This window comes from Stenella coeruleoalba (assembly GCF_951394435.1).
Source record: "Stenella coeruleoalba genome assembly, chromosome: 16".
Taxonomy (NCBI): domain Eukaryota; kingdom Metazoa; phylum Chordata; class Mammalia; order Artiodactyla; family Delphinidae; genus Stenella; species Stenella coeruleoalba.
In genome coordinates this window covers 31,342,605-31,354,717 of record NC_137162.1, presented here as the reverse complement: position 1 = coordinate 31,354,717, position 12,113 = coordinate 31,342,605, and the positions used below count along the sequence as shown (strand labels likewise).

The 12,113-nt window shown below is 41.6% G+C and overlaps 1 protein-coding gene across 1 annotated transcript in view; it reads right to left on the bottom strand.

Annotated features, from left to right (window-relative positions):
• Nucleotides 1-12,113, bottom strand: part of BLNK (B cell linker) — a 74,131-nt gene that overhangs the window by 41,579 nt on the left and 20,439 nt on the right. Inside the window, exons 2-3 of the mRNA XM_079899265.1 lie at nucleotides 9,597-9,662; nucleotides 5,410-5,459 (exon numbers count right to left, since the gene is read on the bottom strand). Coding sequence (XP_079755391.1) covers nucleotides 5,410-5,459; nucleotides 9,597-9,662 — 116 coding nt within the window. The remainder of the gene's footprint in view (nucleotides 1-5,409; nucleotides 5,460-9,596; nucleotides 9,663-12,113) is intronic.

Genomic DNA, 12,113 nt, shown 5'->3' with positions numbered 1-12,113 from the left:
TCGTCCTTGTTCACGTCTAGTAATACCAGACAGCTGGTTCCTCCAGCCTGCACTTTTGATAGTTCTCTGCTCCGCTAGCGCCGCTCCCCCAGCCCATCTTCCTTCTTCCATGGAAATCCCTGTCATCCCTCCTCCATAAGGTCTTCCCCAGTCCCTCTGCTCATAACCCATCAACTTCTTCCTCTGAGCCCTCGTAGATGCTGCTGGCCCCTTGTAGCATGTACTTCATTCTGCCCTGTGCTATGACTAAGTTGTTTGTGTCTCACTGTACCGAAAAGCAAGACCTATTTAATTTATCTTTGGGTCTGGATGGCATTTTGCATTTGTAGTTCCGCATTAATAAAAGCATAAACTGATAAATGTGTTGAGTGGGTGACAATGAGGAAAATAATAATAGATTCCATCATTGAATATCTCCTATGTGCTGGGTGCTAGGGGAAGTGTTATAAGTGTATTTCTTCATTTATCCTCAAAGCAGTACTGTGTGGTAGGTGCCATTATTATCTCTGTTTTACAATCGAGGAAACTGGGGCTAAGGCACGTGTGTCTGAGGCACATGGCTGCTGAGTATGGGGGCTGGATTGGAGGCCAGGCTGTGTTGGCTCCTGCAGCTGAAATCTCATGTGAGCCACCTGGCCCTCCACTGAGCATTCAGATAAACCCAAGGAGAAACAGAAAGCTCTGCTTCTATGGTGGGCATTTACCCAGCAATCCCTGTCTAAGTATCTTTCTTTGCCCTGAGGTCTCCCTGCTTTATCATTTCTCCTATCTCCTCCCTGAACGTTATCAGTGGTGGGAGGAGAAGGTGGACCTCCTGGGGACATGACAACAGCCCCTGGCTGTCAGGGCCCTAGGGTACAAGGAGAGAGGCCTTGTTCAGTTCTGACCTCTCAGGGGCTTGCAGAGTGACGAGTGGGGCTTCTGCAGTGACCCCAGAAGACTCTGGGGGCACCACGACTGATCTCCCCTCCCCACCCTCCCTCTCCAGCCAGACCTTAGACTCAAAGATAGAGGAGGCTGTTCAACTCTGAAAGTTCAACAAGCAGGTGTTAATGTCAGAGGCTCTGGGGCTTTCAGAATAGTAAATAAGAAATGCCCCAGAAAAGTGTAGCCATCCCAGCTTGGGTCAAAGGGAGGAAAAATGGAAGCCTGGGGTGGGTCTTCTTTTTAGTGGCTGCAGTAACCTTGGACAGGTTACTTAATGTTCCTGAAACACATTTTCCTCATTTGTGAAACTGAGATAGTCATTTCTATATAATGTGCTAATGGAGATTAAATGAGCTAATGTCTGTAAAGAGCTTAGCATAATGCCCAGGACAGAGTAAACACCCAATATGTTTTGGATATCTTCCTTTCCCACAACAATGCCAGCTGTGCAGGAGTAATACAGTTTGCTCAGTGGACCGTGAGCTCCCTGTGAGCAATGTTCCCTCCTCAGAGACCAAGTAGGGTTGTGAGGTCTGAAGTGAAAGCAACAGGCTGCACGCTGGCCTGACCTGCATCTGTAGGAGGTCCAGGCCTCCATTCTTTGTATAATTCAAGCTTTGTCCTTACACACTCCACTAGAGGGACTGTGGTTACTCTTTTGCTGACCTCTGGGGGGCGCTGGCTCTTTCTAGCCTCTGCTCGCTGAAGGTCAGCATCACCAAGGTCAACACACTCTCCAACTTGGCTTAAAGGGTTTGCTTTTGCCATTTGCTTCCGGAACTGGAAAGAGGACATAATTCCAGCATCCAGCTGAAACAGGTGGGGCTGTTTCAGAAGCCTTGGGTGGATCAACTCTGCACAGACCTCCAGGGAGCACTCGATAGGCTTCCTGGGCTCAGGAGGTCTGGTGGGCTAAGGTCTCCAAGCACTGGGGCCTCCAAGATCCTTGAAGATGCTATAGGTTCAGGAGGAACTGTCAGGGTTGGTTTCTGAGGCCCCAGGCTTGCAGCTGAGCAGGGACCCCAAGGCTCAGGGAAAGTAGCTGGAAATGCTCCTGGGACATGAGTTGTGGGGGGCAGGGATTGGCAAAGGGGGTACTAACTGCAGGTGACGATGGTGGTTTTGCCAAAAGGACCTTTTCCAGGGATTGAGTGTAAGAGCAGGGAGATTAAGCAAGGCCGTATTGGTCTGGTGAAACAATAGGATGAATTTTAGAGATTCTGGAACTTCAACAGATTTGTCTCTCAGTTCAGGAGAATCAATATAAGAACAGAGTTGGTGGTTTATAGCAGGGTTTGTCAAATTTAATATACATTCAAATCCTCTGGAGTTCTTCTTAAAATGCAAATTCTGATCCAGTAGTTCTAGGGTGGAGCAGAGGTTTTGCATTTCTAACAAGCTCCCAGGTGATGCTGTTGCTGCCAGGCTAGGAATTACACTTTGAGTAGCAAAGACTTAGAAGACATGACTGGGCCAGGTTTCTGTGTTCCAAGAGAGATTAAGTACAAATGTACTGATATCAAGACTATTTGGGGGGTTTCAGGGAGGAGAGCAGGTGTCTGAGGTCAAGAAACGCAACTTCTGAGCATCAAGGAGATTGGAAGAGGCAAAGTTCTAAAGCCAGGGAAGGTTAGGAGAGACTTGCTTCATCACTGGGCCCTGGGCTCCCAGGACTTGTGTTTCTGCCAGAGTGTTGAGTATTTGCTTTGGCGGGAACCTAACAGGTCTTCTGGTTCAGCCCTGCATGATCTAGAAAAGGAGAAAAGAGCGAGTTGTCCAAAGTTACACAGCCATTTAGTGGCTAGGCATTGAAGGACCTTGTATGCAGGCTCGGTAGTTTGCAGTTCTTCTTGTTGATGATGGAGAGCCATGAAAATATTTAAGCAAAGGTATTTCAGAACAGTTCTCTGGTGGAGGTTGAGAGCACCCCGTGGAATTAGGAATTCAGGAGACTACTTAGAGGCTTTTGTTCTAGGACAAGCAAGAGATGACCAGGGTCTGAGCTGTAGCCATGTACATAGAGAGGGGCAAAAATATTTGAGAGACACTTAAAAGAGAGAATTAATAAGTTTTAGAGATTAACTTTTTTTGTAGAGTTTGAAGGAAGAGGAGGAATCAAGGATGATCTCCAGTGTGTGTGGGTTAGGCCAAAGGGTGAATAAATCATGAATCTCCCTGTCTTCCGCCCAAGTAAAAAGTAGAGGAAAGGAAGGGGCCTGGGTGAGGTCATGAGCAAGGAGACAGTTGAGTATGAGGAGGCCAGACATCCATCCTGAAGTCAGATAGATCGAACTGCCTCTGAGCACCTAATGTTTGTATCCAGCATCTCCAGTGCTGCTGGGTCATCTACAAAGTGACAAACGTTCCTCCTAACTCCCCAGGATCCAAATTGAATGTCACCGTCTCAGAGAGACCTTCCCTGACTGCTTACATTGTTCCCTTACCCCATACTGATTCCCTATCACTGCATCTGCCATGTTCCTTCACAGCAGTTACCATGTTTGGGAATTTGTATTTACCTGTTTATGTTCTGATTTATTGTGTGACTCCCCACTAGTCATTAGGCACTTTAAGGTTGAAGACTATATTTTGTTCCTTATTATATATCTAGCACAGTGAGTGTCAGACAGGCCACTCGTGTAATATTTGTTGAGTGAATCAAAGACTGTGTGGTATGGCTGAAGCACCTGGAGATGTTTATTCTAGAGAAGAAGCCATTCGAAGGACCTCACTTCTTAATTCTATCCTTGAAGTTTCACAGAACAACTCTGTTTCCCCTTTTTTTAATATTTAAAAACTTGCACTGTGTGGCCACCCAGAGAGACTTAGGAAGCCACAGGAAATGGATCACATCTTCATCACTCCAGGGTTGTCTCTCCATGACTGGACAAGACAGGCTTGGGAGGTCATCACAGGAGGTGTCCGAGTGGAAAGTGGGCCTTGTGTGTGGTGCATGGGGGGGGGGGGTATCTTTAAGCACTGGATTGGATGTTAGATTATATGACCTCTGGGGTCCCTTTAAAACCTGAGACTCCATGATTCCATATTTTCCGATCAAACCTTTGGGTACCTAACAGGTTCAGTCTGCTTTGATTTCTTTTCTTTTTTAGAACTTGGAGGGAAAATGTATTTGTTCTCTTTAACTTTTCTTTTTTTTTTTTGGCTGTACCGCTCGGCTTGTGGGGTATTAGTTCCCCAACCAGGGATTGAACCCGGGCCCTCCGCCAGGAAATTCCCTCGTTTGCTTTTGATTAAGTAGATTTTAGACAAGATTGGGTGTGTTCAGGGTGGTATGGCCATTAGGTAGATTTTAAAAGTCAGGACGGGGTGTTTATTCTTTAGCTCCAAATTGCAAAGGAATCCCCTAATCAACTGTCTAGGCTTGCTGACTGATTGGCAATGTGAGGTCAATAAATATTGTGTGACCTACTGAGTTCTGGAAAGTGACCAATGGGTCAGTCACCAGACTTGGTATGCTGGTCAGCATTTCTGAATGTGATAAGATTTCATCAGTGCCCAAGGGGAACTCAACTACCTGATTTAATGCTATCTTGATCAGTGGCAGAAAAAAATAAAATAAAATAGTAATCATCCTTTAAGGGTGTGATTTGGTTTTAGCTGTTGCCCTATAGAGGAAGAGTCTTCATCAATGTCTGTAGCCTTGTGGTTTTCACTGAGGGCTGTATAGATCTGTCCATATCCAGGACATTTTTATATTTAAGCCAGTAGAAAGAGATTTTAGACTTATCCTCCCAATGCATCTGTTCTAGAAAAGGAAAGTGTGGTGGATAGTTTACTTAGCTTACTGCTGCCATAAACACTACCAACCTCAAGACTAACTCCTCTTCCCTGACGAAGTTGATCTTAGGTGGAATGGGGTTGCAGGGCTAAAACTTGGAGAGCACTGAGTAACTATGTGCTATCAGTAATTTATTCCATACCCCTCCCCCCCACCTCACTGACCCTCAAATATCTTTTTAACAATTCTTTGTCTAGGAAGCCTTCCATTCCCCACTTCCTGCACATTCTCTACCTCAGATTAGATTAGGTACTGTTGCTGTGTACTTCCATAGAACTTTGTGCTTCCCCATCACGCTGAATTGTAATTGCTTTTAATATCATTTATCTTCCCTTCTAGACTATAAATTCTGTGAATATGGAGATTATATCTATTTTATTTTCACTGTATTTCTACTAAAGCCTTGTATGGGCCTGGCACATGGAAGTTGCTTAGTACATATTTGATAAATAGGTGAGTGGATGTATGTATGTATGTATGGATGGATGGATGGATGGATGGATGGATGGATTGAAGGATTACTACCTCCCCGCTACAGTCAAATGCCTAATAGATTTGGTCATTCTTAAAATTAGGATGGGCTCCTTTTGTTTTCAAATGAGGAGAACAGTGTTCCCTTTTCAAGAAGTAACTGTGAACGTTAGAGTAGTCAAGAGTCCAAGTATCTTAGAAATAACTCTTACCTGAGGCATAGTCCCTTCGCGGAACACTTGGAGGTGCTTTGACTTTCAGCCTGTAAATAACAAATTAGACAACTGGTCAGTGAGTAGGACAACTGTTGTCAAGGTCCATGATATAAGCATGTTTACAGATAATGGATAGATAACTAATAGAATAATAGCTTCTTTTGGACTCATCGCATTGAAAGACTAAATGTACTGTAAACATAGCGAAGCCATTAGTGAGCGGTTTCCCACCTCTCGCCATCTCCCCGGTGTGGCTGTGACTCGACAAAAGTGAAGTTGGGAGGTGAAAGGGCTCCGAGAGGCCAGAATACATGTAAGTGCTGAGCTCAGAGGTCCAAGGAAGGTAAATATTGATTGGTTGATAGGAAGGGAAGAGAAGATGAACTCTATTTTAACAAATAATTTAATAAACGCTTTAAATAATAGTAAAAAAATTAGCTATAATCAACAGTTTAGCTGTAGGTGGGACTGAAATTATTTTTGTACTATTGAAAAAATGCCAAATAAGTGAGCAATGAGTGTCTCCAGGTTGGGGATTGTGATATTTAGATTAGAAGTTGAACTGTTTCAAGCACTCTCAAAACTGCTATCTTTATGCACATATAAAATGTTCTGAATATGCACAATGCTTCCCCACTCATTAAAAGGAGAAAACTAAAATTACATTTCAAAAAGGTATCCCAGTTTTTAGGCTTTTTACAAGTTCTGACAACACTTTCTCTTTCATTATTTGAAATGTGTAAGGTTTATAGTAAATTATTATTTTTAATAATAGTTACCCATTTTATTTAAGAATGATTTGCTTAGTGAAATTTAAAATATATATAAATAAACCTATATAAAACTCAGTAGCCTTCATATACTAAAATATCACATCTCTTTATATAAGCAGTGTATAAGGTAACCATTACATACAAAACATATTTCATTTTTGGAGGAAAAAAGCGGTACAGAAAATCACGTTTGATTACAAAAAACAAGCCTTATAAACCAGAACTGTAATGTTGCAAAACTAACAATATTTATATTTGCCTAGAAATTCTGCTTTTTGTTTCACCAAAGGCTCTCCTGTTTGTTATTTCATTTAATTCTCAGCAAGCCAGCAGGGCGAGCTGGGAAGACATTGTCATTAGACCTATGATGAGGTCCAGAGAGAGCTTGTCCGAGGTGATGAAGGGAAGAAAAACAAAAACAAAAGTGTATCTGGTGCGAGATCTGTTCATGGAACATTAAGATTTCAAAAAACACAAACCAACTATTACTTTTTATTGCCTTCCTTTCAAAAAAGAAAAGAAAGGGTATTATAATACCCCCAAATGTGTGAAGGTCATCATCTCAGAATAAATGACAGATTCAAGAGATTACTGTTGTTCACTGAACACCGACCAGGAAAAAGAGGTGTGGTTTGGGCCTCACTGAGCAGCCAGCAGCTGCATGCCAACCCCCAACACTTCAAGGTCCTTATTTTCTCGTTTGACCATGAACCAGTGACAACTCTGTTCTGCTCTTCTGTTAGGAAACCAGTGTGCTCAACTGTGCTTCCTCCTTTCAAGGTGGCACCTGTTACTTGGTTACGAGTGAGAGCTTAACTTCGGGGCACTTAGACCCAAAGGGCCATTGACTTCACCCAGGGTAATGACTATGGCAGCCATATTTCCCAAGCTGAGAAGAAAACATGGTTTGTCAAGTAAAAGTGCATTTAGGGACAACGGGCAGAATGACGTAGAAATTATATGGAAAACTTTGAGCTCCATGGCTTCTGTTAAGTATGACTTGCCATGGAATAAAGAGACATTTTATACAAAGACTTCATAGTATTGAGAGAATTGGTGTATTGTAAAATTGGCAACTGTGGGATAATTAATCTAGAATTGCTAGTAATTGAAACAATGACTAGCAGGGTTCTCTCATTTCAATGAGATTCTATATATATCAGAAATAAGAAATGAAAATAATCACATACCTCTCCCCATCATAGGACAGAACATGAAGACAAATTCTTCTCCTGTATGAGGTGACAACTGCCCCACAAGCAGAAGACCATTTTAACTATTTTATGGTGATCAGTTATACATATTGAAACTCGTTTACATTTTATAGCCTAAAAACACCACAAAAAGTGATTTCTTACTCTTTTTTTTTAAATTTTATTTATTTTTTGGCTGCATTGGGTCTTCGTTGCTGCGTGCGGGCTTTCTCTAGTTGTGGCGAACGGGGGCTACTCTTCTTTGCTGTACGCAGGCTTCTCATTGTGGTGGTTGCGAAACACAGACTCTAGGCATGCAGGCTTCAGTAATTGCAACACACGGGCTTCAGTAGCTGCAGCATGCAGCCTCTAGGGCACAGGCTCAGTAGTTGTGTGGCGCACGGGCTTAGTTGCTCTGCGGCATGTGGGATCTTCCCAGACCAGGGCTCGAACTCGTTTCCCCTGCATTGGCAGGCAGATTCTTAACCACTGCTCCACTAGGGAAGTCCCTGATTTCTTACTCTTAAGTTTAGCAAAGACCAAAAAAGAAAAAAAAAAGATACTCTGTTCTGAAGGCACAAGGAAATGAACTCTTATCCACTATTGGTGGTACAAAATTTTTGGACAGCAATTTGGCAATATCAAGCAAAATTTCAAGGGCACAAATCCTTCTACCCAGAAACTAGAAATTTCAGTTCAGGAATTTAGCTTTCTGGTACATTCAAAGTCTGCAAAGGATATTTATTAAAGTATTATTTGTGACAGGTAAACTAAAAGAAATGGCCACAAAATTTTGATAGATATTATCAAATTGGCCCCCAAAATGTATGTTTAAACTCCTACTCCCACTTTAAAAAATGTCCATCAATATGTAGCTGGTTAAATTAATGATAATACATTTATAGTAGACTATTAATTATCTGTTTAAAAGGTATATGGTGGGCTTCCCTGCTGGCACAGCGGTTGAGAATCTGCCTGCCAATGCAGGGTTCAAGCTCTGGTCCAGGAAGATCCCACGTACTGCGGAGCAACTAAGCCCATGAGACACAACTTCTGAGCCTGCACTCTAGAGCCCATGAGCCACAGTTCCTGAGCCCGCGAGCCACAACTACTGAAGCCCATGTGCCTAGAGCCCATGCTCCGCAACAAGAGAAGCCACCACAATGAGAAGCCCATGCACCACGACGAAGAGTAGCCCTACTCGCCATAACTAGAGAAAGCCCGTGCGCAGCATGAAGACCTAAAGCAGCCAAAAATAAATAAATAAGTAAACTTTAGGAAAAAGGTATATCGTTATTTTTACATACTAACAAAGAAAGATGTCCATGATTTAGCATTAATTAAAACCAACAAAGCAAGTTGGTAGAATGTGTATGTTGCCACTCATGATGAAAATGTATGTACTATATCTATGTCAATGTGTGTATGTGAGTATGTAAGCATACACATATAGATATATAAACCAAATTCACTCATGCTGTGTCCATTTCTGGGGAGCGGGTTAGGGTGGGGATAGGAGAAAGTGAGAGATTTTGACTTTGTACAATTCTGAACTCTTTGATTTTTTTTTTCCTGGTGAATCTGTATTACTTTCATAAAAACAAAAACAAAAAAGCCTTAAACAAAATCTTAACAGAATACCATTTCCCCTTTCCTCTTGACTTAGATTTTGAGTGGCAAATGCTGGTATGTACAATGTACAATTTCTATTCTCTAAAAAGCAACAAAAAGAACCTTGGGAGCTTGTGTGTGTGTCTGTGTGTGCAGGAAGGTTTGGAATTCTAACTTGCCCTCTCCAAGTGCCAATTGAAAACACCATTTTAAGGCCATAATTGAAAAAGCAGAAATCAAAATATGGAAACAGTTATGGCATCCTAAAGAAGTCAGGCTGTGTTCTTGCAGCTTCTCTTTTGGACTTCTCCAAGTGTGTCCTAGTGACCCTTGGCTAAGTGGTCAGAGAAGCTGATTGTCCTGCTTTCCAGGAGTGAGAGAGAAAAGCAAGGTGCCTGAGTACCACCCACTCATTCACCATGTTTCCTGAATGTGGGTCTGACCACCATGACTCTAGCCATGAGTAAGAAAGTGTCGCATGCTAAAGAGGTTGCAACTCATCACTCGGGTAACAGGGAAGTTTTGTGTTCTTCCACTTAGTGCAGGCTGACATAAGATGTTATTCACATAAATAAGTGTTCACATAGTGCTATGGCATCTAACTTACTTTTTGATCTTGTTCATTATTCCACCTTCATTGTTCTTGATATCATGGACCATTTTTTGAAGCTGCCTGTAAGAAATGAAATTAAACATAAAATATTAACAACTAGGTTGATTTTTTAAAAAGTCTTCTCTCCTTCTTGAGTATAAAAAAAAAAGAGAGAGAGAAAGAAACACCTTACCATAAACCCCCAAACACCCGTTCAACGCCCCCACCCGTTGAAGTCTGGGTCAGTCTCAGGCTGTAAGAGGAATTCTGATTCTCAGATCAGAACAGAATATCTGTTCTGAGGAGACATGTGAGCTCTCATAAGCCTCACTGTTTATCACTTATTGTCCTCGGAGCATCAACATTGCAAGGATGCAGCTACCTTGAAGGACACAGTATAGACAGAAATCAGCCTCAAGATTTTTTTTTCTTGGTTAACTTTACTAGGTAGAATCTGGAAAATTGCACAGATATCTGAAACTTCTGCAGAACAAAAAGTAATATGCACAAAATCGAAAGATAAATGCCATGCTGGAAGAAATATTTGCAACACATAATAATAAGAAGAACTACATGTTTTGATTAACGAAGAAATCTTACAACTCAGTAAAAAAAGTTTAAAAATGTGGTAGGAAAATGAGCAAAAGATGTGAATGCAGAGCTAACAGAAAAAAAATACCAGTGGCCAACAGACCAATGAAAAGTTATTTAACATCACTTACATTTAAAGAAATCTAAATGGAAACAATGAGATATCATGTTCTACCTATCAGATGGGCAAAACTTAAGCGTAATAATCCCCAGGGTTGACAAGTATATGAGAATACAGATATTCTTGGGAATATAAATTATTACAATCAATATCTGTCAAAACGTAAAACCACTATGCCTTTTGACCTGGAAATTCCACTGCTAGGAATTTACCTTATGAACATAGTCACAAGCTATACAAACATTATACATATCAGCATGTTTATTGCAGAATTATGTGTAATAACCCTACTCCTTCCTGCCTTTCCCACTAAAAACACCTGGGAACTACCTAAATGCCCATTTATCATTAAAAGGGAACTAGTTAAATACACATTGATAAAACCATAAATGGAATACCACAGACCTTAAAGAAATACATCTATATTGCTGATATGTAAAAATACTCGAGGTATTAAGTTAAATGAAAATGGAGGATGAGGAGAAAGAAAAGAAAGAAGGAAAATTCAGAATATGCATATATTTTTTTGTGGGAAAAAGAAGACATACATACATGTGTGCTGATATGGGCGTAACTTTTTAGAAGGATATGCAAGGAGTTGATAAATGGTTTTCAAAGCTAATTGTAATGAGAAAAGTTTACAAATTAGAAAAAGGGTCAGAGTATAGGACCATGTTTTGTTTTCTTAATAATGATTTTCTAACTTAAAATATATCTAAATAAAATTTCACATGGTTCTGCCTTGAAAGAGTTACATATTTGAATTTACCTTCCAGGTAAGCCTTTCCTTTGTTCTGAGAAAACTATTTCATTGGGCCCTTTAGTTAATGAAATGTAAACTTGTATATAGCCATTGTTCTAGAAGAAAATGGACTTTTTTCATTAAAAAATGCAGATTTTTCTCACTTTGGGAGCTAAGCCCTCTGTTAGCTAATATGAAGAGTGGTGCATAATTAGGCTTAGCATAGGTCTAGGAAACCCCATTGACTGGAACTGGAATCTGGGAGAACTAGTCTCTTGGACTATGTATGGATTTATGACTCATATGCTGCAAAGTTTTTTGGTGTAGGGATGGAGCAGTTGAGAGGATGAGAGGACAGCTTGTCAGAGGAACTCCGCCTGGCCTGGCCTGTTTGCGTCCTCCACTAAGTGTTAATCTCAGGCTAACTCTCCTGTGCTGATGTTCTGCTGTAGTTGTTTCCTGAGGGCCACTGGGCATCAAGGAAATGGCGGGAGATTTATTGCATAAGTGATAGACATTCCCTCTCTCAACAACCTTGGGAAAAGGGAGATTGTCATACAAGAAGTGGGAACTTAGACTGGGGATTTGGGGGAGCTCTTTTCCCTTCTAGGTCTAATCACTGTGAGGACCTGGAGACCTGAAGAGCAGAGACAAACCTGAGGGGTTTTCAATGGTGGGAAGCTGGAGGGGTGGGGAGGTAGCCCTGAACCTGAGACTGGGTCTGGGCCTTTGCGTTGAGAAGAGCCATCCACAACGCCATCCGTAGCCATTTTCAACGAGATAATTCTCTTTATTGTCTCTAAATCTTCAGTAGTATCCTGTCAGGATCTGTAGCCCAGCCTTGGTTGGGCTGTGGGGAAGAGTGTGTCCCATTGGCACAGAGCAGTGGAGTGCAGAGGGAGGACAGGCTGGAGAGTGGAGTAGAAAGAGAAGAGAGACTTCTTTCAGGACATCCTTAAGGCTGCATCTTGGGGAATCATTTACATAACTGGGGGACCAACTGAGGGGCCCAAGTTCAGATATGGGAAGGTCAGTGCAAGTCATAATTTGGGTAACAAAGGAAATGAGGCCACATCTT